This window comes from Psittacula echo (genome assembly GCF_963264785.1).
Source record: "Psittacula echo genome assembly, chromosome: 11".
Lineage (NCBI taxonomy): Eukaryota > Metazoa > Chordata > Aves > Psittaciformes > Psittacidae > Psittacula > Psittacula echo.
In genome coordinates this window covers 9,485,044-9,510,803 of record NC_137746.1, presented here as the reverse complement: position 1 = coordinate 9,510,803, position 25,760 = coordinate 9,485,044, and the positions used below count along the sequence as shown (strand labels likewise).

At 60.7% G+C, this 25,760-nt stretch overlaps 5 protein-coding genes across 6 annotated transcripts; 2 read left to right on the top strand and 3 right to left on the bottom strand.

Moving 5' to 3' along the window:
- Nucleotides 1–150: 150 nt before the first annotated feature.
- Nucleotides 151–3,115, bottom strand: B4GALT7 (beta-1,4-galactosyltransferase 7). 2 transcript variants are annotated; one of them, XM_080627356.1, is made up of 6 exons: nucleotides 2,981–3,115; nucleotides 2,115–2,438; nucleotides 1,249–1,474; nucleotides 894–977; nucleotides 610–714; nucleotides 151–424 (listed from the first exon to the last, which is right to left on the bottom strand). In XM_080627356.1, coding segments are annotated over exons 1-6 (897 nt in total). In that variant the 5' UTR covers nucleotides 2,983–3,115; the 3' UTR covers nucleotides 151–268. The 2 variants fall into 2 exon arrangements, with proteins under 2 accessions (XP_080483482.1, XP_080483481.1); XM_080627355.1 differs by lacking the exon at nucleotides 2,981–3,115 and adding an exon at nucleotides 2,558–2,703.
- Nucleotides 2,939–6,512, bottom strand: LMAN2 (lectin, mannose binding 2; the record flags this gene model as incomplete). The annotated part of the gene is made up of 8 exons (XM_080627354.1): nucleotides 2,939–3,432; nucleotides 3,570–3,689; nucleotides 4,012–4,126; nucleotides 4,333–4,494; nucleotides 5,602–5,681; nucleotides 5,942–6,059; nucleotides 6,173–6,291; nucleotides 6,371–6,512. 8 exons carry the CDS (start codon nucleotides 6,510–6,512, stop codon nucleotides 3,272–3,274), a joined length of 1,017 nt encoding a protein of 338 aa, XP_080483480.1. The 3' UTR covers nucleotides 2,939–3,271.
- A 1,289-nt stretch (nucleotides 6,513–7,801) lies between these two features.
- LOC308226012 (ADP-ribosylation factor-like protein 3) lies at nucleotides 7,802–9,759 on the bottom strand (the record flags this gene model as incomplete). Its single annotated transcript, XM_080627298.1, has 6 exons — nucleotides 7,802–7,849; nucleotides 7,947–8,132; nucleotides 8,882–8,932; nucleotides 9,041–9,157; nucleotides 9,243–9,386; nucleotides 9,742–9,759. 6 exons carry the CDS (start codon nucleotides 9,757–9,759, stop codon nucleotides 7,802–7,804), a joined length of 564 nt encoding a protein of 187 aa, XP_080483424.1.
- Nucleotides 9,760–11,836: 2,077 nt separating this feature from the next.
- On the top strand, nucleotides 11,837–19,624 carry RGS14 (regulator of G protein signaling 14). Its single transcript, XM_080627258.1, has 15 exons — nucleotides 11,837–11,950; nucleotides 13,278–13,299; nucleotides 14,469–14,623; nucleotides 14,730–14,822; nucleotides 15,348–15,491; nucleotides 15,642–15,791; nucleotides 15,981–16,101; nucleotides 16,190–16,314; nucleotides 16,391–16,594; nucleotides 16,681–16,757; nucleotides 16,927–17,053; nucleotides 17,360–17,441; nucleotides 17,599–17,651; nucleotides 17,867–17,981; nucleotides 18,234–19,624. The coding sequence occupies exons 1-15, from the start codon at nucleotides 11,906–11,908 to the stop codon at nucleotides 18,452–18,454; spliced, it is 1,734 nt and encodes a 577-aa protein (XP_080483384.1). The 5' UTR covers nucleotides 11,837–11,905; the 3' UTR covers nucleotides 18,455–19,624.
- An 837-nt stretch (nucleotides 19,625–20,461) lies between these two features.
- SLC34A1 (solute carrier family 34 member 1) lies at nucleotides 20,462–25,151 on the top strand (the record flags this gene model as incomplete). Its single annotated transcript, XM_080627178.1, has 14 exons — nucleotides 20,462–20,522; nucleotides 21,230–21,305; nucleotides 21,520–21,636; nucleotides 21,782–21,964; nucleotides 22,202–22,330; nucleotides 22,402–22,545; nucleotides 22,655–22,766; nucleotides 22,853–23,048; nucleotides 23,226–23,321; nucleotides 23,431–23,530; nucleotides 23,766–23,933; nucleotides 24,085–24,201; nucleotides 24,367–24,491; nucleotides 24,597–25,151. The coding sequence occupies exons 1-14, from the start codon at nucleotides 20,490–20,492 to the stop codon at nucleotides 25,149–25,151; spliced, it is 2,151 nt and encodes a 716-aa protein (XP_080483304.1). The 5' UTR covers nucleotides 20,462–20,489.
- Between the last annotated feature and the right edge of the window lie 609 nt (nucleotides 25,152–25,760).

Below are 25,760 nucleotides of genomic sequence, written 5' to 3'. Positions count from 1 at the left end.
TGAGCTGGGTGGCAGCTCAGCCACATCCAGAGCAGGAAAACAGCCTCCTGCACCTGCCCTGGGAGGCAGCACCAGTGTCCGCAGCGATGCCACCGAGTCCCGCTCTCAGCCTCTTCTGTCGGTCCCAGCAAAGCCCAGTTCTTGGCCTTTTCTGTTCCTCTGCATCTCGCCAGCACCGCCATGATCAGCCGCTGCAAAGATCCTGCTTTGTCCAAGCAGCTGGGCAGCAGCCCTGACATCTCGGCTCAAGCACAGTGACACAACTGGCTCAGCCAAATGTGCACCAAGGGGTCTCGTTTGTGTCACAGTCCAACAAGACATTAAGGACGGTGCAAGGGGCTCCTGCCACACTCAGAGCTGTCCGTGACTCGATCCGGTACCTCACATTGTTCAGTCCTCCCTTCCGATCCACCTTAAACTGTTCCTGAGGAAGACAGAGACCATCCAGCCCATGCTGGCTTCCAGCGAAGGGGGAAGCACCCAGAGCCTGGGCAGGGAGCACAGAGCTGTCAGGGGAGGACACGAGCAAGGAGAGCTCAGAGCACACGGTTGATCACAACCTGCATCTCCTGCGGTTCCCCTTGAGCAGACAAAGGTCTCACATCTCACCTGCTTCTGTGCAGCAATACGCTTCTGGTCTCTCTTCCTCCAGGCTGGGTCATGCAGGTGCTGGAAAGTCTCATATCCAGTTGTGATTCCAGAGGGACGGCGAACCTAGAAGAGAGCAGAGCTTCTGTAAAGCTGCTAGAAAACTTGCTGTGCCTGCTACTGGAGTGAGGAGCGCTGAAGGGCTGCTTCCCCAGGTCCCTACCTGGGCAGCTACAGCTGGAGACCCAATGGAGAGACAAGGAGAAGGGCAATTTCAACCTAGGAGGGCACAGAGCACCCCTTACCTGGAGACCAGCTCCCTTGATACGTCGATAAAACTCATCATCCTCCCGTCCCCAGCCCCAGAAGCGGTTGGACATGCCATTGCACTGGAATGAGAGGGGTACCATACTAGCCGAGGTCCTGTAGAGCACAACTCCACACACCACAGTGGAGCAGACACCAGCATCCCAAGCTCTGAGCACCAGTGCAGCCTCCCAACCCTTGTCCGTAAGCAGCTCACACTGCAGGCTCTGTCCCCAAACATGTTGACTCGTTTCCCCCATCCCAACTGTAGAGCACACCATGTATGACCGTCCACCACGACAGTATCATAGCCCTTGCCCCAGACTGGCCATGACATCCCACCCATGCACTCACCATCTCGTAGTGCTGCTTGGTGAGCAGAAGGATGCCACCCACGTAGGTCTTATAGTGATAGAGCGGGTGCAGCTCCGGGGATGCCACGTGGAAGGGTCCTGCCTCCGGGAAGCTGTAGTCCAGCTGCTCATTGAGGGGCAGGAGATCAACATCGTGCATCGCAATGTAGTCAGTGTCGTTGCCACTCTCCAGGAAGCCCACATTGATCAGGGACGCCCTGTTAAACCTGCCACAGACACTCTCAGCACCATGCACAGCTGCCACCGTCCCTTCACATCCCTCTCCTGTACTCCTCAGTGTTAAATGTCCAACTGGTCCCCAGACAGGACACAAACAGAGTGTTGCCTGCCTCCACAGCAATGGGTACCTCAGCTGCCTGTCCTGAAGCTTACGCTGAGCCTCATGGTGATATGCAGAGGGTTGACCACTGCAGACCCCAAGGGGCTATAGCAAGCTCCATTCTGCTCAAGGCCAGCTGGGGAGCTCCACAGTACCCACTGGGGCTGCAGGCAGGTACCAAATGGTGAGCAGGGGCTAAGTGATGGTGCTCCCAAGCACCCCATGGTGTTTCTGTTAATTTCAGTATCCCCAGATATTTCCTGCTGTAGATCAGTGACACTAGGGAACAAGCTGATATGTCTGGGGGTAGATAAGTCTCTTTTTGCTTAGGAAGAGAGAAGCAAAACACCACTTCATTCTTCTGTAACCTCTAGAGTGAGTACGTCTGGGGAGTGCATCTCTCCCCAAGTCCTACACTTCACACTGCCACAGGCAAGTGGGAGACACCTCAGCGCTCATGGTGGGGCAGAGTTTGGAAGGGGGCTCCCCTCACTCCCTTTTCTCACTGTGGCGATGGGACACGTTACCTGAAATGATCCACCTGGTTGAGGATGAAGATGTGATGGCGGATCCTCTTGGTGCTCAGGAAGCGGTGCATGTAGGGCACAAAGGTCAGCAGCTCCTCGAAGCGCTCGCGGAAGGGGACGAGCAGCGCCAGGCGATGGGCACCCCACGACGGCTCATCCTCCACCGGCGGGAGCGGGGCCTGGGGCGGGCAGGGCTGCAGGGGAGCCCCCCGGGTCTGCCCGCCGCCGGGGGCCGGCCCCTCGCCCGAGCAGCTGAGCTGGAGCCAGAGCAGCGAGGCAAAGCCGAGGAGCAGCGCCAGGCAGAACAACGGGAACACGGAGAACCTGCCGGGCAGCAGCGGGGCCTGGGTCACAACGCGAGCGGATGTCAGCGGCCGCCGGGACCCCCGAACCGCCGCGACCCCCCCCACCCCTGGGGACCCCCCAGTCCCTTCCCCGCTCACCCGCCGCCGCGCAGGCGGAGCGCGGCCCTGCGGCGGGCCGGGCCCATGGCGCTCGCCCGGCCCCGGCGCCGCCGCGGGACACGCTGGCTGCTCCCGCCGCTCCCACCCGGAAACGCGGCCCGGCTCCGACGTTCCGCCCGCTCCCTTCCGCCCGGCGCCTGCGGGGACACGCACCCGCCCCCTCCGGGGGGCACCGCACCAGGATACGCCTCCTGCTTCCCCCGTGTCACCCCAAGGAGCCTCTGGGGAACACCCCTCCCGGGTCAACCCCACACCAAGCTGGAACCACCCCAATAGACGCCCCCCTAGGCTTTCATCCCCACTGCAGCAGAGCCCCCCCTTTCCCACCCCATACAAAGCCAGAGCCGCAGCTGGTGTCAGTCTTTTAATGCCCCTCTCGCAGCCCCCTCCCACAGCCCTCACATTCACACCGGGCACGGCAGGCTCCATCCAGCAGATCTCATCGGGCAGGAGGAGCGCTGGACAAACAGGGGAGCGACATCCAGGCTCCCGCAGAACAGCCCCAGGGTCCCAGCGGGCATCGTCCCCTTTGGTCCAAGCCGGTGGCTGCCAAGTGCCAGGCAGGGGTTACAGCCAAACAGACAGATAAAAAATACTTCTGATATTTCTCAGAAACAGCTTCTAGAAACCACAGATTTACAGCTCCCCGTAGAAAAGATGGGTCTGGGTACAGGTCACAGCCCAGCTCTGCTGCTAGTAGAAACGCTTATTCCGCTCCTGGCGTTTCTGGAAGACCACAGCTCCCACCACAGCGCAGATGATGATGCCCAGCAGTGCACAGAGCAGGAGCAGGAACACCTTCCAGCCTGTCAAAGGCCCGCTTCGGAAGTTCCCCGTCGGGTCATCCACATTGTCTGCAAGGATAAGAACAGCTAGAGAGACCAACCCAACCTCAGCTCCTGTGGAGTCTTGCTCAGTGTCAGCGCACTGATGCCTTCAAGAGTCCAGCCCCACATGCTTCAGTGAAGGTTTCTGAATCCCAGACACTTACCTTTGGGTGATTTAAGGAGGCTGACACTAGGCTCTATCTTGGTCCAGTCAACGGTCTCATCTTCTATGGGGTGCTCCACCATGAGCTGGAATAGCTTCATCGAGATAATGTCATGATTGTCTAGAAAACAACCGTCAGCACCAAACAGTCAGGAGCTCTGAGAGACGTCCACACACTCAGAACACCCCTAGCACCATGTCCACCAGGTCCAGAACCCCTTCCCTCTCAAGCCCCCCTCGCACCCCAGGTGTCAAACTGCAGTTTGAGACGGTCCTTGGCTCAAAACACCTCCCTTCCCAGGCCACGGGTCCCTACCCAGAAGGTCTTCAAAAGGAGCCTGGTGAACAATTTGAGGAAGGAAAGCCATCAAAGCCATACAATGCATCCACGGCGCTACCATCCGGGCTCCAAACGTGTTCCTAAAAGCAAAGCCCCCTCTCACCAGACAAATCTCCAGTGCCAGCAGAAGCACCAAAGAAGTAGCCGGTTGGCAGCTGCACCCCTGCAATGTCAATGCAGTTCTTCCATTCGTTCTTGTCTTCCACATCAGTCATCACCTGCAAGACCAGAGGAGCGTCACACCAGGAGTGGGTGCCACCATCCAGCACGCCTGCCGCTCTTTTGGAGCTGGACATGCAGAAGAGGCAGGCGTTTGAGCCTGGAAAACCATCTCCAGGTCACCTACCAACACAGCAACACCCGCCCCTCAGCACTGCCCAGCCACCACGCCCGAGACACCATGAAGGCATCCACCACATCTCACCGTCAGGCGACCGCGGGAGTACCGGATGGCCAGGAAGGTGTCGTGGTTCTGGTTCCGCAGGTCAGCAGTGCACCCCGCCAGCTCCGTCCAGCGCCCATCCTTGCTGTGGTCGTACGTCAGGGAGCCATTGTTCACCATGGCAGATATGTAGGGGAACACACGCTGCAGGGAGGAGAGCGCCGCTGCCCTCAGCCTGCAGGAGCCTTGGGGCTGCAGACCAAGAACCACCTTCCGCTGCCTGGTCAGAAATCTCAGTGAGAGTGGGATCTCAGCAAGGCGCAGCAGCAGAGCCCCAGCTTCGCTGCACAGTCAGGTGCAGAGGGCAGAACAATGAAATCAAGGCTCCTTTTCTATATAAAGCTGCTTCTAAACTGAGTGAGAGCATGTTCTGGCTAGAGTAGAGCAGCCACTTATGACTTTCTGTATCAAGACCCTGCAGAAGCCCACACCATGCCAAATATCCAGGGCAATGAGACCACCCCAAACCTGCAGAGTAAGCACCAGCCTGGGTAAGAAGTACAAGAACAGAGCACAGGACCCAGAACGGGCAGAAATCTCACAAAAGCAGCATAACCACGCTCAGGGCTTTGTAGCCTGCAGGTGACACACACCAAGAAAGGTCAACTGGAGGCAAGAACTGACCTCCCAGCAAGCATCAAGACAACAGGAACGGGGATCATTTTCACGTGCTTCATGACTTAAATATCATGGTCTTGGTGCAACAGAGCTCACTAGCAGAATTATGTTTTCTGACTACTGTAATGAGATTCACAAACCCAGAGCAGGGCAGAAGAAAAGGACCACCAGCCCCATGGGACTGATCTGTATTTGGGCCATGAAGAATTTGGAGCAAAAAGCCTCACCAGGAGTTTGTCTTTTAGACACTCAGGTTGCCAACAGAGAATAAAGGAAGAACAACGTGGAATAAGTAACCAAAGCACAGAGAAGTTCAGGAAATTACAGTCAGGATTAATATACTCTTGGGCTGATTCCTCTAACTTTACTTAGTAGCTGGTGCATAGTTTACACCAGCCCTCTGCCATGCTGTCACGAGGAGGAGGAAAGGCTTTGGAAACATCTGTGTAGTCAAAACCAGTCGAAGATGGAGCAAGGACCTTCTTATCTCCATGTATAAATTCTTCCTTTTTCCAGCTCCCATGATAAGAGCAGCCCGCTCATGTAAGGAGAGGCTCTTCCTTGCTCTGGGCAGGAAGCACTTGGAGCACAAAGCCGCTGAGGAAACAGCCTCCTTGGCACTGACTGACTCACCTCTGTTGCTTCATCATTGGGATAGGTATCAAGGAAAATAGCCAGTCCGTGAAAGTTGTCCTTGCTGCCAAAGACAGGACCTAGAACAGGGCAGAACATTGGAAACAAAAGTTCCCAGAGAGTTTCTACTCAGATACTTCTACTGAAAAGAGCTGTATTAACTATTTATTGCCAGGCTGATGACCAAGGGTCTGAAGATGCAGAACACACCATCCAATCTCATGAGACCAGACAGAGGGGAGCTCAAACACCCTCCCTGGTGGGAAACCCTCCGGGACAGGGTACATGTTAGAGCTGGCCTGGCTTCATCCTGGTGGGCAGCCCCAACTGTGCACCCTACCTGGCACCAGGCGCTCCTGCGTGTACCACAGCGCCAGGCCATCCCCGTGCAAGTTCTTCTTGCCGGCTCCATGGATCTTGAAGTGGACGTGGAGTTCCCAGTCCTTGAGGAAGCAGGGCTGTGCGGAGAGACCACCCAGCAGCCTCAGAGCCGGAACAGGAGAGGCGCTGGGGCCGCCCCGGGCCCCGGCGGTCTCCCCCCGCCCCCCGAGGGCTTCCCCCAGGCTCTCACCACGCGGTTCCAGATGGAGCCCTCCCGGCTGCGCTCGTCAGGCGTCAGACGGACGTACTGGCTGGTGACCATGGTGCTGCCCTGGAAGTCCCACAGCGGCATCGCGGCGGAGCCCGCGCCTGCAAAGGGGCGGAGAGAGCGTGGCTCAGCCCGGGCCGCCGCGGAGCGTCCGTCCCGTCCGCACGGCCCCGCGCTCACCCTGATACGGCTTCATCAGCGAGTGCTCCCGCTTCAGGTGCTCGCTGTTGCCATCCGTGAGCTCGGCGGGGGCCGGGCGCGGCCCGACCACCGCCAGCAGCAGCGCCGCGGCCGCCAGCAGCGCGCCCGCACCCGCCGCCATGCTCCGCTTCCGCCTTCGGGCGCACCGCCCACAGCCCGCCCCCGACCCCGCCCAGGAGCGGCAGCCCCCTCAGCCAATCAGAAGCCCTCACACCCCCGCGTTCCCGCCTCCGCGGGCAAACGTCACTGCTGCCCACCTATGGCAGGGAAGGGGGCGTGGCCGATGCCCGCCACCGCCCTTGAGGCCGGGGGGGGCACGGAGCGCGCGGTGTGCTGGGAGTTGTAGTCCGCGCTCTCTCCTCGTGCCCTTCACGTGTAGCCAGCGGGGCACGTGACCCGCTCCGGCAGCCTATCGCCATGGCAACGGCATGCAAGATGGCGTTGGTGACTGGAGACGGGCTTCGGCCCGGGGCCTCGCAGTCCTCTCTGGCCGCAGAGCAGCGGGGCTGGGGCAGCGCTGTCCCATCACCTCGGGAAGGAGCGGCCGAGACGGTGTGAAGGTCACAGACGGCGTGAAGGTCACAGACGGCTTTATTGAGGGCCGCGGGGCCGCCTGCCTGCAGCAGAAGCTCACACTCGGCTGCGGTTTGTCTCCCACCCATGCACAGAGGTGTGGGGCTCCGGCGGCCCGAGCTGAACCTTCCAGCCCTCGGGAGGCGTATGTTCAGCCGGGTGGCAGAAGGCCCATCTCGGGTGCGTTGAGGACAATGCACTTCCCAGGGCTTCTGCAGAGCAGCCCCCTCAGCTGCAGCTGAGCTGTGAGCAGGCAATGCAACCCCTCAACTGGGGACTGCCCAGCCAGGTCCCGTCTGTGTCCTTGTGCCAGCTCCTGTGCACATGTGGGAGCTCCTCTGGCCAGTGAAAGGAGCTGAACTCGGCCTTCCCAAGCCAGGTGCCATGGCTGGGGCAGCACCAGTCACATCCTATGGGAACAGAGCAGAATACACACTATTCGGTTGGCTGTAGGTGCCATATCAGAGGATGCAGCTGGTGCCATTGTGGGGTGCCCAGTGTGCTCTGTGCAGTGTGTGTGCTGCAGCAGCCTCTGCAGAGGGTGCCAGCCGTGTGGATGGACATGTCCTGAGCAGGTTCTTGTTCTGGAGGTGGGCAAGCCATTGATGCAATGGGGCATGTGCTTCCCTGCAACAGCACAAGGGCTGCAGGAGGGTCAGGGGTTATGAGTTGGTGGAAGCAGAGAGAGGGGAAGTCAAATGATCAGTGATGGGAAGCACCCCTGAGCATGGCAGTCTAAGGATCGGGCCCTGCCAAGTCTCTGGGGAGTCTAAGGATGAGGGGGGCTGGCCGTGGCTTAGGGACCTGCCTCTCAGTCCCTTCTGGCACTTGCAGCTCTCACTTCTTCCTATTCATGATCTGGCTGGAAATCCAATTCATCCCATCCTGGAGGGAAGAGAGATATGTGAGCAAAGCCCTGAGAGCATGGCAGCTCCTGGGGTTCTCTCCCAACACTGCAGAGCCTGCAGGCCCCCATCTCTACCTGCACTCCTTCCCCAGACAAGGCTGAGCAGGCCTGGATCTGCCATTCCCGGTCCCGGTAGGTGTGGAGGCTCAGCCCTTCTGCGATTTCAGCTGCGGGTGCAGCAGTCACTAGGTCCTGCTTGTTGGCAAACACCAGCAGTGGGACCCCCGTGAGGGCCTCCTCCTCAGTGAGCTCTGCCAGCTCCTGCCAAGAGAGAACCATTTCCCAGGGCTGCTGCCCTCCTCCATAGGGCTGCTGGGCCGCTTGCCTGAGCTGCCCAGGGCAGGCTGCCCTCAAAGTGCCTCACTCTCCTCTCTCTGGTGCTCTTATTGCAGCCAAAGAAGCGGTGAGGTCTGGACATTCCAAGGGAGAGGAAGCTCCATCTGCCCTGCAGAGCCCGGAGCTGCATGCAGTACTGCCTGAGGTCTGAAGCACTACCAGCACCCAGAGCCTTGGGCAAAGGGCAGCTACAGGAGCTGCTCTCAGCCCTGTGCTGTCTGGCACACCCACGCTGCCGTCTGGTGCTGGTACAGCCAAGACTGGCACTTGGAGTCTCGCCTTCTCCTCTTCAGCTTCATTCCCAGGGTTTGTAACTCTGAATCTGCTACTTCTAAACCTTCGCTTGGTCAAATGGCTCACCCTGTGCTGGGGAGGTGGGAGCAGAGCTGGGGACCGAGGGGCAGAGTCACCCCCATGCCGGGTACCCCTCGGGCATCATGGCTGGATCAGGGGGAGCTGCTGGTCATGGATGTGCCACAGAATGGGCTGGCTCTGCATGCTGAGACTGATCATGAGCCCTTCCCACACAGCTCTCAGGACAGCTTGGCCCCCACAGCAGTGCCGAGACATGGCACAGAGCAGCCCCGCTCCCACTCCAGTCCTCAAGGAGCTGGTGCCAGAAGGGCCTGAGCCCCAAGACCCCCTCAGTTGCCCCCCCAGCAGACCCCTCCTACCTGTCCTGTCTCCTCAAAACGCTTCTGGTCTGCACTGTCAATGACATAAATCTGCCATAGGGACAAACGGGACAGTCAGTGGCTGTAAGGGCCCTATACAGAGGACATGGCTGTCCATGTGTGGGGCTGGGGGGGGCTGCAGGCGGCCACCCCACTCACCAGCAGGTCTGTGCTGCCCAGATACTTCCTCCAGTACGGGCGGATGGAGCGCTGCCCCCCGATATCCCAGACATTTAGCTTGAGGCCATGCGAATGGACGCTCTTTATGTTGAAGCCCTGCACAGGAACAGGAACAAACTCTGGCATGTGGCAGGGGAGGGTAGGACCTGCCACCCTCCCACTGGCCCCCAGCAGCACCTACCTGGGTGGGTGTGATGGTGCTGACCTCTTCGGACGCCAGGCGTTTCAGCAGCGTGGTCTTTCCTGCGTTGTCCAGCCCCAGCAGGACGATGCGGAGCTCCTGCTCTGGGGATCCTTTCAGACTCTGGATGACGGAGAGCAGCCCCTGGGGGCATGGGGTGCTGGCTGAGTCCTGCAGGGTGCCAGGTCACTGCATAGCACCCTCATTTCAGAGGGGGAAGTTGGGCATGCTGTTCACCGTGCTACTCTGTGTCTATGGCCTCAGTGAGCACCAGGGCTTTGCTCCCATGTTGTCCCAGGTTGGGGTGACCCCATGGCAGATCCACCCAACGCTGGGCCCCCCATGGTGGCTGCCCCTGCCCTGAGAGCCCTGTCAGCTCCTGGGCGAGCTGGGGACACTGCCCATCTTAAAGCCCCAGTCCTGCTCTGTCAGCCCGCCCAGCACTGACACTGGGAGCTGATGCCCTGGCGCAGGCGGGATGTCACCGGGCCCTGCTTACCTTCTGCACATCACCCATGGTCCAGGAGTCACTGCAGCACGCAGCACGCCTGGGGACCTGCCGGGGGCTCATCCCCAGGGCCCGCCGGAGGCTGTGAGGCTGGCACGCTGCCCATCCCAGGGGAGGAAGAGGATTACAGGCTCCAGAATTAGCTGCTGTCTCTCCATTTACCCACAGCATTAAATAATGCCCTCGGCAAATCCCCCAGCCAGCTGTCACCCCGCCATCCCCTACCCCCAGGTCCTGCAGGCTGGGGCACTGGGGCACAGGGCATCCCTCTCCCCATGGGACCAGCTGGTGCCTCGGGGATGGCAGCATGGCAGGAGTACGCGATACCCAGACACCGTGGGCAGAGCATGGTGGTGGGATCCTGGTGCATGGGGCTGACGCAGCCTCCTGTGTGAGGAGTGATGCCTCAGCACACCATCCCATCCCACCTCACACCAGCACCCACGAGCTGTCCCCGTGGAGGGCAGCAAGAGGTAACACTGAGGCTGGAGCTGCTCAAGGCCACGTCAGCCACTGCCACAGGTCCCTGCTGCTATCCAAGGGAAACCACCAGGCTCTGGAGCCGGGTGAGGGCTGGGCTGTTGGGAGCTGGAGGTCAGGGATGGCACAGGAATGGGCTCCAAAGGGGCACAGGCACCTTCCCCAGCAGCCCACCCTTGCCCAAGTGGGGTTAAAGGCTCTTCTGTTCACCATCTGGATTAAATACATTAATGAGGCAATGTCTTTGATTCTTTCATGCTGCAGTTTGGCCCTGGGATCAGGTTTCCTAGCAGAGGTTATCCTTGTGGTGAGGATCGTGAGTCACGCACTCTTGGTGAGACTTTCTTATTTATAACTCCTGTTACAAAGCCAAGCCAAACACCACAGCTCTGCTCCAACAAAGGGACAGGGAACAGCACCATCACCCCATGCCCCACTGCTGCTCTGAGCTGCAGCAGGGGCCAATGGGGCAGCAGCGGGGGCCACCCTTAACTACCCTTGCCAGGAGACCCCCCTCCCAGGGCTGCAGCTGATAATGCCACACTGCTTTTGTGCGTGTTCACAGTGGGAACAGTTCATTTTTCTCTGCATAGATCTGCACCCGAGTTAATGTTAGGGTTTTGCTTTTGATAGGTTAATCACCCACCTTATGTCCCAGTTATTAGCATTTCCATGAGCAGGTTGCCATGGCGCTCTGTGGTTTATCCTCGAACTGTTAGTTACTTGTATTTTCCTAACAAATATCCTAAAATATCCTTGACTGGTTTGTGGTTGCTGATCAACATGGAACCCCGACCTTAGGGGATGAGCAAAACTGCTTAGGCATCAGTTTGGTGGCTCCAAGCGGCACGTCCACTGCTCCTCTCTGCCAGGCCCTGCCAGCACCCGTGATGCAGGCAGCTCTCCCTGGCAGCAGCACCAGGACGGCCCTCAGGGCCACCCCCAGGCCCATTGCATGGCACGGGGCTGGGAGCAGCCACATGCCCTGGTCGCGTCCTGCTGCCTCCCAGCCCTGTGCCATGCAATGGGCCTGGGGGTGGCCCCAAGGGCCGTCCTGGTGCTGCTGCCAGGGAGAATGGGAAATGGGAATGGGATCATGGATATGGATGGAGGCAGGGATAGGGGTGGAGTTGGGGATGGGTATTGGGACGCAGACAGGGACAGGGATGGGGATAGAGATGGGGACTGGAATGGGAATGCAGTTAGGAACAGGGATACAGATATGGATGCAGATGGAGATGGGGAAAGGGATAGGGATGGGGATGGAGATATGGATAGGAGCAGGGATGCAGACAGAGATGGGGTCATGGATGTGGTTGCACATGGAGATGGGGAAAGGGATGGGGATGGAGATGTGGATGTGGATGGGAACAGGGATGCAGACAGAGATGGGGTCACGGATGCAGATGGTGGCAGGGACGGGGATGCAGCGGGGCCGCGGCGCCGCCTGTCCCGGCGCTGGAGCCGGTGCCTGCCGGGGCGGTGCAGGGGCCGCCGGCGGCGGCGCGGGGCGGGAGGGCGGCTCCGCTCCCCCCGCTGCGGTCTCGGTTCCCAAGGCGACACTTCCTGTGGCAGCCGAAAGCGGTAGTGCCGGGGAGCGCCGGGAGAGCCGCGCCGGGGATGCTGCGGGGCAGCGGGCCGCGCCGGTAGCGCGCTCGGCCGGGCGGTGCCAGGCATGCAGGGCAAGGCCAAGCTGCTGCTGGTTCACAATGGCCGCATGGTGAGTCCCTGCCTGGCCACGGGCGCCGCTCTCCATCCCCCGGGCATGCCCCACCCGGCGGCACGGACTGGGGCCGGGGACTGGGCAGGCGGGGGGCGTGGAGTGGATAACGGGCAGGCAGAGGGATGTATAGGGTTAGGTAGGAGGCAGACAGAGGGGTGTATGGGGCTGGGCAGGAGGCAGGCACTGTGCAGCTGGGTACCGGGCAGGCACAGGGGTGTGGGGTGGATAAAGGCAGGTGAAAATTCTGGGGCTGGGCAGTGCACTTGTGTGTTCAAAGAAAGCAGAGATGTAGAGGGGTATTAGGGCGGACAGCAGTATACGAGCAGGCAGGCAGAGACATATGGGGATGGAGTAATAAGCAGGCAGGGGTTTATGAGGCTGAGACAGCAATGTAAGTGGGGGTGTATGGCACTGGGGTAATGGGCAAACAGTGGCATATGGGGATGGGGTTACAAGAATTAACAGTGCTGGGGTGGGGAAGAGCAAGGAGCCGGAAAGATAGAGATGTGTGGGGCTGGGGTAAGAGGCGTGGCAGCGGCATATGGGGTGGGGAAGAAAGGAGAGGGAGGAATGGGATAGTGAGGCTGGGGTGTGTAGGTCTGGGATGGGGACAGGCAGGCGGTGTGCAGGATAGGCTGGGGTGTGTGGGGCTGGCAGGGTGGGGAGCACCCCAGTATGGCCTCAGGCAGGCGATGAGAGCCAGCACCTCTTGGCTGGGGTTTGACTGTGGAGGCTCTGTCCATGTCTCTGCTTGCTGTGGGTCCTGGGGTACATCCCCGTGGCTGCTATCTGGGGTGGCCCAAGGGGTGCTGTAGGGCGTCCTGTCCTGCTGAGCCCTGGGGTGGCAGCTTCCAGTCTCTGGTTTGGGGCATCTGCGCTCCAGTAGCCCCAGGCCCCAAGGAAGGAGGGAGCAGGCAGTTTGTCTGCCTAGGGCTGTGGTTGTCCTTCCTTCCCTCCCCTCCTCCCCTCCTCTTCCTGTGCTGAGGAGGCTGCTTCTCTCCTGTCTGGGCAGCGGTGGCAGGGTTACATCTGATAGCATCTGCCCTTTCCCAGCTGCTGGCCTGGCCCCAGGGAAGTAGATGTGCAGGAGGTGGGAGAAAAGCTGTGCATCCCCTGTAACCACCCACCCCTGCTCGCTGCTGTCCTGCCTCTGCCATGGGGCAACTGTCCCAGTTCCAGCTGTCACAAGAGCAGTGTTTGCAGGCAGCCTGTGTCCTGGGTTTGGACTAGGCTTGCCCTGGTGATGCTGCTCACCCGGGTACCGCTCCACCATGCTGGCAGGTGCCATGTGGCCCCTCTCACCTCTCTTCTCTCCACCCCACAGGGTCCGGCTGTGTCAGATGGAGGTAAGACTGCTCTTTGCTCTGCTGGAGCCCGGCATCATCGGCAGGGGAGGGGGAAGCCAAAGGCAGTCTGATGCCAGGGGCAAGGAGCCAGCAGAGAGCCAGGTCCTGTGTCAGCACAGGCTGTGCCATGGGCGAGTGCATGGCCAGGCCCCCGTGGTGCTGGGATGAGCCCTCTAACAGGGACTCACCATAACCCCGTTCCTCCCATTGTGCCTGTCCCTCCTGCTCAGCTGGCACCCTTGGGTGCTGAGGGCTGAAAGGCTTCCTGGGGCAAGCAGAACCTGGGTACCAGCCAGCCCCAGGCTCCCTGAGGGAGTCTGTCCATCTATCTCATTTCGCATCAGATATCTCAGATAGTCCATTCACCCATCTCAGTCCCGCTGCAGGATCCTTCCAATGCAGGGTGCTGGTGGCTGATGTTCCCACATGCAGAGTGTGTGCAGTTACCCCCTGTTCTGGACAGGAGGGGAAGGGTGGGAAGCCCGGCAAAGCAGGAGCCTGACTCCTCTGCTCCTGCCAGCTTTGCTGGGAGAGACCTTTACTTTCTCTTGCAAATTACTCTCTTGCCAATTGCTCACCAGCCAAACCAGTTCAAAAGCTGGGGTTGCCCCTGTGAACTTCCATCTTTTTGATGGAGGGATTCCATTGGAATGCATGGTCACCTTGAGTTTCCCCAGGGGAGGTTTTCCTCTGGGTTGGGAGCTGGGGATGACACTTTCTGTGCCCTCCTCTCGCTGGGTTTGTTTCTCGTCATGGCTGGAGGAATGGTGAAGGAAATCAGGACCTCTACCCATCCTCTGAGCTTCCTCCATGCTGTGTGCATCGCATGTCCCCTTCCTCCCCACTTTCCCTCCCTGGCTGGGTGCCTTCCCCACACATCCGCTTTGTTCCCCTGCGAAGTGAGTCACTGGTGGAGTCACGGTGACACGGGGAGGAGAGGCCAGCGCTGGCAGGGACGCTGTCATGCCAGAAAGTGCCAGCTCTGCAATCACCAGCTCAATCCACCAAGGATGCTGTTGTGATGTTCCTTGTGCTCCCTGTCTGAGGGCTGCTGGCTCTGCTTGGGATGGGGTGGATGAACCTGACGCAGATACAGAGGGCTGCTGGTGACATGGGAGTGACACTGGGGAACACCCAGGCTGCCAGAACTGACCCTTTTTCTCTCTCAGAGTTAAATGCTTCCAGGGCCCGCGGCAGCAACCACAGTGTGAACAGCCTGCCGGGACCCTCTGCCTCCTGCAGCTCTGCACCGGGGTCTGTGGTCAGCTGGGCCGAATCCTTCGAGACGCTCCTGCAGGACCGTGTGGCCATCACCTACTTCACTGTGAGTGCCACAGCCCAGTCCTTGGTCCGTGCTCCTTCTCACCGCTGGCACCGGCTGTCCCACAGTCCCGGTGCCAGCCAGGCCAGCAGCTCCCTCTGCCCCGCAGGAGTTCCTCAAGAAGGAGTTCAGTGCTGAAAATGTCTACTTCTGGCAGGCATGTGAGCGCTTCCAGCAGATCCCGGCCAGCAACACGCAGCAGGTACCGGCCTCTATGCAGCCACGGTCACAGAGCTGCTGAGAGAGAGGTGGGCAGGGATGGGAGTAGCTGTCATGCCTGCATGTCCCAGCAGACCCCTGCTGTGGGAGGCTGAGCAGGCTGGGTGCTCTTGTGGGAGGAATAAGGAGATGAATGTGATGTGTATCTGAAGGATGTGCTTCTCTATCATGGAGTGGCCAGAGGGTGGAGAGTGCTGCTGGGAGGAAAAGAGAGTCCAAGGGCAGAGAGCTGGATTGGGATCATGGGGACAGTCACAAAGCTGGAGGGACAGTTCCTGCCTTCAGCTATATGTCTGTGGAGAGACTGGTGTGTTGTGCCCAGAGCTTGGCACTGGGTGGGGATGCCTGGCTCCATGCCCATCCTGAAGCCCAGGTGCTGAGCTGGTCCCAAGGGGACACTTGGCCCCTCAGGGCTCAGGTGGCTCCATGGGGTGAGCCAGGAGCTCCCCTCAGGGTAGCAGTGAGGAAGGGGCTCCTGGCCTCAGCCTGACCCCCTGCTCCCCTCCAGCTGGCCCAGGAGGCACGGCGGATCTACGATGAGTTCCTCTCCAACCACTCCATCAGTCCCGTGAACATCGACAAGCAGGCTTGGATTGGGGAGGAGATGCTGGCCACCCCCTCCCCAGACATGTTTCGCACCCAGCAGCTCCAGGTACCAGAGCACCCGCAGGATGGGGGCTGTGGGACCACCCCGCACAACACCCAGCATCACTGCTGTCACCATGGGGCTGTGCCACAGTCAGTGGCTGGGGCGAGTTGTGGGTGAGCAGGGATCTTGAGCACGCGTGTCCTCCCTTTGCAGATCTTTAACCTGATGAAGTTTGACAGCTACACACGCTTTGTGAAATCTCCACTCTACCAGGCCTGCCTGCGGGCAGAGAGCCAGGGGCAGCCCCTGCCCGACCTGCGGCCCCACTCCCGCAGCAGCAGCCCCCCACCCGACCTCAGCAAGGTGAGCGGGGTGGGAAGGAGGGAACAAGGACCTGTTCCTTCACCTGAGAAAATGATGCTGGGTCCCTTCCTCGCTGCTCGGGGCAAACCCAGTCCCAGGCTGAGGACAGAGAAGCAAGCAGGGGACCAGGGAAAGGGAAGGGGCAGCCTCGGATGTCCCCATGCTGAGATGCTTCTCTGTTCACCCCAGAAATCGAAGCTGAAGCTGGGCAAGTCCCTGCCTCTGGGTGTGGAGACGGCAGGCAGTGGTGCCAACCGCAGCCCTCGCCGCTCCTTCAGGAAGGGAGAGCGGCGGGAGCCCTCCTGGGCAGGTAGGTGCTGTGCCGAGCATGGCAGAGGGACCACACCACCCCCAAAGGGTGTCTGTGTTCCCTATCCCTGTCCTTCTGTCTGTCCTAGATGGGGGAGAAGGTGGTGGGAGTGCCATGCTGTGGCGGGAGTCCCAGGGCTCACTCAACTCCTCTGCCAGCCTGGACCTGGGCTTCCTGTCTTCAGGAAGCCCAGCCCCAAGCCCCTGGACAGAGGTGAGTTGTCACCATGCCTGCCCCATGGCATCACGCTGCCACCGGCTGGGCTCATCGCACCGCATCCCTCCTGCAGGGCCATCGGAAGAGTCTGGGGGGCAGTGAGGCAGAGCTGCCAGCCAAGCCCATGAAGTACTGCTGTGTGTACCTGCCTGACGGCACGGCCTCACTGGCCTCCGTCCGGCCCGGCCACTCCATCCGTGACATGCTGGCAGGGATATGTGAGAAACGTGGCTTCAGCCTCCCCGACATCAAGGTCTACCTGGTGGGGAATGAGCAGGTAGGAGAGGCAGAGAGGAGTGTTGTGTCCAGGCTGGGACCACGTGCTGTTTTGCTTGCTCTCTCCTTATGGTTTGGCTCTTGCAGAAAGCGCTGGTGCTGGACCAGGAGTGCTCTGTGTTGGCAGACCAGGAAGTGAAGCTGGAGAACAGGATAAGCTTTGAGTGAGTGGGAGATTTGGGGCTAATGCTGTTGCTCACACGTCTGGTCCACATCATGTCCAGCCATGCACTGTGACCCACACCCAACTGCCTCCAGGCAGTCCCAAACCCCTGGCTCTGCCCCTGCCTGTCTGTGTTTGCCTCCAGACAGCTTCTTCTCCCCCATCCACAGCCTGGAAATTTCCTCCCTCAAGAAGACCATCCGCATCACAGCAAAGTCAACCAAGCGTATCCGGGAAGCTCTGCAGCCTGTGCTGGGGAAGTACGGTGTGAGCCTGGAGCTGGTGCTGCTGCGGAGGGTGAGCACCGACCCAGCCTCCTGCGAACGGGATCCTGGGGGGAAAACAGGTCTGGGGCTTGGGCCAGGGGCTGCTGACAGTGTTGGGGAGCAGTGGTCTGTGCTGCAGGCTCATGGAGGGATGCCAGTGTTAGAGATGGGCCATGGCACCACACCCGCTGTGAGCTGAGAGGGACCCATGTGTGTGCTCTGCACTGTCCAGCCCATGGCCTAGCAGGGTCTGGCTGGGGAGCTCACAGGTCCTTCAGCCTGGCTGCCTTTGCCGTGCCACAGCAAGTGTGACAGTCGCTGGTCCTTCCCATTGCAGCAAGGTGAGCCGGCTGCCCTGGACCTGGAGATGCTGGTCAGCACAGTGGCTGCTCAGAAACTTGTCCTGGAAATGCCAGCAGGTAAAGTGTCCCCCTCCAAGCCATGTCCCACCACAGAGCACTCACAGGGCCAGGCTGCTTTCTGCTGGCCATGGCTCCTGCTCTGTGGGATGGCCTTTATCCTGTCACAGTCTGGGCCAGGACTGGCATGGGACACTGAGCATCACTTATCTTGCAGACATGCGAGTGGCAGAGAGTGCTGCAGCTGCCCCGTCCTCGCTCAGGAGTGAGGTGAGCTCAAATCCCACTGCCCTGGTCAGGGATGCCCCCATGGCTGCTGCCACAGTCCATGGGGAAGATATGTCCTGCTGCAACACTGGCACATAGCACAGGACTGGACAGAGGGCACCAAGGCAGGAGCCAGGCTGTGGGAGGGTGATGGGGACGTGAGCTGGAGCAGCGCTGCCTCCTTGCCCCGTGGGTGAAGCCTGGGCTGCTCATCACAGGAAGGAAGCCCAACAGGAGAAGAGCCTGATACACTGTGGGAGATGCCCTCCTCCTTCTCTCGGCCCCGTTCTTCAGCTGCCACAAACCTGAACCGCCGCACGTATGACCTGGAAGGTGAGACCTGGTGTGTCTGAAACCTGAGGGGCTGGGGCAACACATGGGGTGAGAGACTCAGGGCCCCCAGTCTGCTGGGGGTGGATGCAGGGTCCTGTGAAGCTAGGGAAATGCATGGGTGCTGGCATGGAGCAGGGACAAGGTGCGGGTGCTGTACCTGCGACACGTTCAGGGTCACATCAGTTGGTGAGGGCAGCTGTTAGTACAAGAGCCCAAGTGCCAGGCTCAGGTGCACAACCTGCATTCCCCCAGGGCTCGTGGAGCTGCTGAACCGTGCCCAGAGCTGCCGGGCCAACGATCAGCGTGGGCTGCTCTCCAAGGAGGACCTGGTCCTGCCTGACTTCCTCCAGCTCCCTGAGCAGGACAGCAGCGCCTGTGAGGGGCCGGATCACTCAGGCTCTGAGGGGAGCAGCCATCCCCAGCCTGCAGAGCCCACCTCAGCTCAGCCTCTGGTTGACCACGAGCTCCGATGAGTCCTGCTGCACGTCCACACCGGCACGTGGTGCCCTTGGGCCATGCCAGGGTTCAAGATGGGCTCAATCAGCCCCTGCCCTGCACTGCCAACACTGCCCGGGCCACAGATCCATCCACGTCCTGCCCCAAACTGTTGTGTCGTGTCACTGTGAGTGGTTGAGCAGCTGCCATTGCCCCTCAGTGGGTCACATCCTGGTGCACGTCAAAGGAGTCCTGTACATAGTTTGAACCCTCGTTGCAAAGCACTTTGCAACATCCCACGTGCCTGGCACTGTCCTACGCAGTGCCTGTGGCAGAGCTGCCCTCCCAGCAAATCCTGCCTGTGCTGGGCTGGCACAGCCCCACTGACTGTTTGGGTAGGGAAAGCACCCTTCTAACCAAAAGGTATTCAGGATAGAGAGCGTGGGGTGGCAGCCCCAACCCTAGTGCTGTGGGCAGGCAGGGTCAGGAGAAGTGTCCAGAGCTGAGGGCTGGATCTGGTCCCTGACCCTGCAGGAATAGGGATTCCCAGTAGTTGAAGTGCATGGTCCTGCAGGCCCTGCAGAGCAGGTTGTTACCGTCCACACTGTGTGAGTATGGCTGGGCCTGATAATGTCACGACAGCACTGCTGTGGAGCAGGGTTCCTGCCCCACACAGACCACAGGTCCTGCCAAAGAAGCCTTTCTCCCCCCTGCAGGGAGACCCTGTGGCTCCTGGGTGTCTGCTGAAGCTATCCACAGGAGCAGATCCCTGTAGGTCCCCTGCCCCAGCCTGGTCAGGGCTGGAGGTGTTCAGCTCCCTAATGCCAGAAGAATGCAGCATCCCTGGGTGCTGAGCATCTCAGCCTGGTGTGCGGGTACCCAGTGTGTGCCCAGCCTGTCACCTCTGCCAGCGGCTGTGCTGGGCTGTAACCTTGAGTCCAGCTCTGCCAGACCTGGCTGTGCCCTAGGGGTCCCCATCCCCAGCAGCCCCATGTCCCCAGAGGTCCCAGATCCAGTCTGTGATGGAAGCATTCCCCCCAACAACAGCCAAGTGATCCCTCCATCGTCCTCACATGCTGGGGCCCTGCTTGGCTGTGCCCTGAGGTCACCGCTCTGCCACCACTGCCTGGCAAGAGACAGAGGGTGACCCAAGGCAGCCCTGGAGCTCGCCCAGGAACAAGGGCCATGGCCACCCAGCCCCACGCTGCCATGGCCGGCTCCAGTCCTGCAGACCTGGTCGCAGCCCCTTGTGTCTCTGTGGTGCTGCTCAGTCCCGTCTGTGCTGTGAAACCAGGGGAAATAAAAAGCCTTGCCTTGATGTGTGTTCCTCCCCTTCATCCACCACTGAAGCCAGACGGTGCTTTTCCGCACAGTAATGTCCCTCCAGCCTTCCCATACTCCACAGAGCCACCCCAGGGCCAGGGCAGGGCTGGAGCCAGCCCTTGCCTCTGATGCCATCCTGCCCTGCAGCAAGGAGCGGTGCCAGCAGCTTGTTTTCCCAGCACCACTGATGGTGTAGGAGAAGCTGTGGGGCCGGCATGGCCGAGGACTTCAGCCCTGACCCTGTCAATGAGTGACAGCCAGAGCTGCCAGAGCTTCACTGGGTTAATGATTGTGGGGCAGCTGGCCAAGAGCCCCCGGGCACAGGGCAAGTGCGGACACTGTCCTCCAGCCCACTGTAGCCTGGCACAGGGCTCTGCAGGTGCCACTGGCTGCACCCCATGAACAAAAAGGTCCCCAAGCCCTTTGCCTCTGCTGCGTACCCTGCTGTGGCACCTCCCCAGCATTTGGCTACTTTGGTTTGTGACCTGCTGGAGGCTCAGTGATGGTCCTGCAGTGGCAGGAGCGCCCTGGGGTACCCAAGGGATCTCCACTTGCTCTCCCCATACAACTGCAGCCGGCTTGTCTGTGGTGATGGTCCTGAGAGTGCCCAATGATGGAGGCATGAGGATGTGATGACTATGTGGACCCTCTATGCCCACTCCCCACAGTCGCTGGGCTGGAGGAGCCTTTGGTCCTTGGCTTTCCTCAGGGCTGTCGTGGACAGGAGCTGACTGAGCACCTTGTGGGTGGATGGAAACTTGGCTGGAGGTGCGTAAACAGCAGGTAATGATAAACATCATCGAGGAAGGTGGTGACAGCAGTGCTGGCGTCGCTCCCCTCCTGTCCACCCTATCACTCATGCCGGGAAGATGCAAGTCCTGCCTCATGCAGCCCTTGCAGTGCTGCCGGTTGTTCTACACCGAGCTGCTGGCATGGGTTGAGCCAGGCCAAGTGGTACGATCACTAGCAGCGACAGGGCACAAGGATCGCACTGGTGCTGATGTAACCCACCACCAATGCCCAGGCAGCGAGGACTGCACATCCTGTGCAGAGCTGATATTCAGATTGTTCCAAGGATGGTGGATGTATGTGTGGCCTCACCTCCAGTTTGGGATGCTTTGACAGCACCAGCACTGAGCCCTCGTCCTCTGGTGCAGGGGATGAAGCACCCAGCACCAAGTGATGGAGAGCTGAGGCTGCTCAAGCTTTGCCTCTCAGGCACTGAGCTCCAGCACTGACTCCCCACCACTGGCTGCCGCTTGCCCAAGGGCGATGCTGAGTCTTAGGCAGGGAGAGGTGCGCCAGTGGTGCTGTACCGAGTGCCATGTGCCCTATCCCACCCCAGTGCCGCAGCTGATGGGGATGCTGTGGGGTTACCCATTAACTGCAGGAATTTCTGGGGAGGAGGTGAGCAGCACGCAGAGGCAAGGGGCAATGTGGGCTCCTTAGACTTTGCTCTTGGCATGAGTATAAAGGGCCGTGGTGTTTAGCAGGCTACTTCACTGGAGAGACGTGTGGATGTGGCATGTGGACACAGTGCTGCCCTGAGTGCCAGGCCAGCCCCAGGTGAGCAGGGCGCTGGGCAGGAGTGGTCCCCTCCCCATGTCTCCTGCCTGCCCTTGCAGGATCTCACTGGGCTGGCACGGTGGTGACTGGTGGGCCAGGGGACCACCGGGTGATGGGGTGGTGCTCCTCGGTGGTGCCGGCACCGCAGGGATTGGGGAGGCTTGTGGCAGTCGTTGCAGCACAGATGTGGTAACACGTGGCTGCCTCTGCTCAGCCTCAGCAGGAGCGATGCTGCCGTACCACAGGGAGAGCCCGGTGCTGCCCCGCTGCCCGGTGCGGGCAGGAAGGGTGGTGCACGGGCCCCAGTTCGCCTACTGCCCCAGCCCCCAAGGTAGGTGCCCCCAGTCTCCTCGTCCTCCTCCTCTTCCTCACCCTGCTATGCTCAGCTCTGCTTCTGGCCAGATCCTGGCCCAGGTGGTGCCCGGCTCCCCTGTATGGGAGGATGGGGCTGTAACACCATTGTCCCCTCTCCCCAGCCCTGCACCGGCTGCCGGGTGCCCACTCCTGCCCCTTCACCGTGGGAGCGGTGCCTTGCCCTGACCATGGCTTCCTCTGCCCCGGCTCCCCGGGGCGCCTGCGTGAGGGCCGGGAGCGGTACGAGCTGGACACACTGCCCTGGCAGGGGCCCCGACTTGGTTTGGAAGAGCTGCAGAAGCCAGGTGAGAACCAGGGCACACAGCACCCAGGCTGGGGAACACCACAGAGACCTGCCAGAGGGAGGCAGGGGGCACAAGATACTCAAGGGTGGGAGGAGATGGGGGGTACCCAGGGAGTGGTGGCAAGGCTGGGGACACTAGCCCCATCCCACCATAGGAGGATGGTGTAGGGCTGTGAGAGCCCGGGGAGCCAGGGCTGTGCCACAAGCAGTGTTTAACACTCTCTCTTGTCTTGTGCAGAGCTGGGGTGCTGGGCCAGGGTCCAGTCCATCTGTGTCTCCCTTCTCAAGGTGCCCCTGATGTTCGGGTTCCTGTACCTCTTCGTCTGCTCCCTGGACGTTCTCAGCTCTGCCTTCCAGCTGGCTGGAGGTAGGGTGGTGGGGGTGCCTGGGTGCCTGGCACCCACCAGGCCAGCATACTGCTGCTCATAATCCTTGCAGGCAAGGTGGCCGGAGACATCTTCAAGGACAATGCCATCCTCTCCAACCCTGTGGCTGGGCTGGTGGTGGGCATCCTGGTGACCGTGCTGGTGCAGAGCTCCTCCACCTCCACCTCTATCATCGTCAGCATGGTCTCCTCAGGGTGTGAGTGCACCCACACGACTCCTGGGTTAACAGAGCCTGGGAACGGGGTGGCTGGATGGGACCACCCTGAGCCAAGCCATGTGGGGCTAATGGGTCTCTATGCCCCCAGTGCTGGAGGTGCGCTCTGCCATCCCCATCATCATGGGCTCCAACATCGGCACCTCTGTCACCAACACCATTGTAGCCCTCATGCAGGCTGGTGACCGCAGTGAGTTCAAACGGTGAGAGCTGGTCAGGGCAGAGGGACCTTGGGGCCTGGGAGCTGCTCCCCAGGGGCCACCCTATGGTGATGGGGTCCTCTGCACAGGGCCTTCGCTGGTGCCACGGTGCATGACTGCTTCAACTGGCTGTCAGTGCTGGTGCTGCTGCCACTGGAGGTGGTGACTGGGTACCTGCACCACGTCACTCGCCTGGTGGTGGCCACCTTCAACATCCGTAGTGGGAAAGATGCCCCCGATCTGCTGAAGATCATCACAGAGCCCTTCACCAAGCTCATCATCCAGGTCTCCTCAGCTGTGGTGTCGCCAGGGGTGGTGTTCCCAGGCTGGTGGTTGTCCCTTTGATGGTGGTTGTATCCAAATGTCCCCAGGCCAGCAGTGGTGTCCCCATCCCGGTGATGTCCCCAGGCTGTGGGTGCTGTCAGCACCAAAGGGCCCCCTCCAACCCATGTGTTGTTGCAGCTGGACAAGTCAGTGATCACAGGCATTGCAACAGGGGATGAGAGCCTGCGCAACCGGAGCCTCATCCGCATCTGGTGTGGTCCTGCACCTGCACAGGTGAGGGGCCCATGGCTCTGCTGGGGCCACCAAACCATCCCATGGAGGGTGGGAGGAGGGCAGGGGCTGAGGATTCTGTGGAGGTGCTGCAGACACCCTCTCCCTGCAGACAGCTGCTGTGGAGCTTGCTTCCCCCCTGAACTGCACAGGCCCCGGCCACTGCAGCACCATGGGCCTTGAGAGCCTCCAAAACATCACCAGGCAGAAGTGTGAGTGGGGCTTGGGCAGCACTGGGGAGCAGAGGTCATGAGGCTGGGGAGGTGCAGATGGGACTGGGAGGCTGAATGTGAGGTGGAGAGATGCTGGGCATGGGGCTGGAGCAGTGATGTTGGGTAGAGCCAAGACGTTGGGGCTGGGGTCCAGGTGTGGGGCTGTCTTGGAGGGCAGGTTTGTGAGTGGGGCCAGGCTGGCCCCAGCCCCTCTCCCAGCTGTGCTGTGGGGCAGGCGAGCATCTCTTCACTGACACGCCACTGCCTGACCTGGCCGTGGGGCTGGTGCTGCTGGCCGGGTCACTCGTCGTGCTCTGCACATGCCTCATCCTCCTGGTCAAACTCCTCAACTCCCTGCTCAAGGGGCAAGTGGCCAAAGCCATCCAGAAGGTTATCAACACTGGTGAGTGCAATGGGACCCACAGCCTCCATCCCCATCCCCACCTGCCATCCCCACAGACCCCTCACCATCACCATCTAGGAGCTACAGACTGCTCCCAGCTGATGTGTCCATGTCCATGCTTGTGTCCATGCCCATGCCCATGTCATGGCAGATCTCCCACACCCACTCAGCTGGCTCACAGGGTACTTTGCCATGGTGGTGGGTGCTGGGATGACCTTCGTGGTGCAAAGCAGCTCTGTCTTCACCTCGGCCATCACACCCCTGATAGGTGAGTCCCAGCCATGCCTTGTCCCTGCCATGTGCTGCTCCCGGCCACAGAAGCCCATTGGTGCTAATGTGCTTGGAGGGGCGGGAGGAGCTGTGCCTCCCTGGGAGACTGTGGGGATGGCACTGGTGAGGAGCGATGGGACGGGATAGGGTGCCTGTCCCACAGGCCTAGGGGTGATCAGCATCGAGCGTGCCTACCCGCTGACCCTGGGCTCCAACATTGGCACCACCACCACCGCTATCCTGGCTGCCCTGGCCAGCCCCGGGGACAAGCTGGCCAGCTCTTTCCAGGTACTGGCAACCCCGGAGGCATAGCTGGGCTGGCGGGGGCACTGGGCAAAGCAGGGGCTGGGGGAAGCCCATGTGCCCGACCCCCTTGTGACGCCATCCCTGCAGATTGCCCTCTGCCACTTCTTCTTCAACATCTCCGGCATCCTGCTGTGGTACCCACTGCCCTTCACCCGCCTGCCCATCCGCATGGCCAAGGCACTGGGCGAGCGCACAGCCAAGTACCGCTGGTTTGCCGTGCTGTACCTCATCATCTGCTTCCTCCTGCTGCCCTCCCTCGTCTTTGGCATCTCTATGGCTGGCTGGCGGGCACTGGTGGGGGTGGGCGCACCCTTCCTCAGCCTCCTCTTCTTCGTGGGGCTGGTGAATGCGCTGCAGGCGCACAGCCCTGGCCGCCTGCCCAAATGCCTGCAGACCTGGGACTTTCTCCCCACCTGGATGCACTCACTGCAGCCCCTCGACCGGCTCATCACCAGGGCCACCCTCTGCTGCACCGACCGCTGCCGCAGTCCTGAGGGCTGGGAGGAGTGCGAGGGCCCTCCCCGGGACAAGGCCAGGCTGGGGCTGGGCAACCCCATGCTCTCGTACCCCGAAGAGGTGCCCGGCTGCGCTGTCCGGGTGGGCTCCCCTCGCCCGCTCCCACACGGAGCCACCAGGCTCTAGCCAGCACCACTGCTTCCATGGCTGCCCGGTTTCCTCCATCCCCACTCCGCTGGTGTCTAATAAATGCTGAGCACCTGCGCCCTGCGTGTGTGCCTCTGGCTCCTGCCTCTGCAAACCCTGCCAGAGCCACAGTCAGAGCCACCGGTACCAGACACCCACCATGCACCCTCCTGTCCATACACCACCACTGCACAGCCCAGCCCTGCGTGGTGCCCAGTGCACCACACACTGCACCGATCACACTGCTGGTGCAATGGGGGCACACACTGACAAAGCCACAGCCAAACCCTGCACCTGCAGTTTGCAGCCAGATTGTACCAAAGTGTCATGGGCAGCATCTTCTCTCACCTGCCTCGTCCCCAGAGGGCTGAGATGGCAGGTCCATGTCACACTATTACATGTCACAGCAGCGCGTCAGTGGAGCACAGCTCCACACATGATGAGGCATGTGGGGCAGCTGGTGAGGGGCTGCCAGGCCGGGGATCAGCAGAATGTTGGCTCAGGACAGCCAGGCAGTACCCTTGGCTCACCGTGCACCCTGATGCCTGTGGCAGGAGCCCACCCAACATGGGGACCCCAGCAGAAGCCCTTTAAGTGTTGGCAATAATG

Coding starts and splice junctions, on each gene's coding strand:
- RGS14 (XM_080627258.1), top strand. CDS start 11,906: ATGCAGGGCAAGGCCAAGCTGCTGCTGGTTCACAATGGCCGCATG. Junction 16,102..16,189: donor GCGGGAGCCCTCCTGGGCAG/GTAGGTGCTGTG, acceptor TGTCTGTCCTAG/ATGGGGGAGAAGGTGGTGGG. Junction 17,652..17,866: donor CGTCCTCGCTCAGGAGTGAG/GTGAGCTCAAAT, acceptor TGCTCATCACAG/GAAGGAAGCCCAACAGGAGA.
- B4GALT7 (XM_080627355.1), bottom strand. CDS start 2,604: ATGGGCCCGGCCCGCCGCAGGGCCGCGCTCCGCCTGCGCGGCGGCGG. Junction 1,475..2,114: donor AACCAGGTGGATCATTTCAG/GTAACGTGTCCC, acceptor TGTCTGTGGCAG/GTTTAACAGGGCGTCCCTGA. Junction 425..609: donor GTATTGCTGCACAGAAGCAG/GTGAGATGTGAG, acceptor TGTCTTCCTCAG/GAACAGTTTAAGGTGGATCG.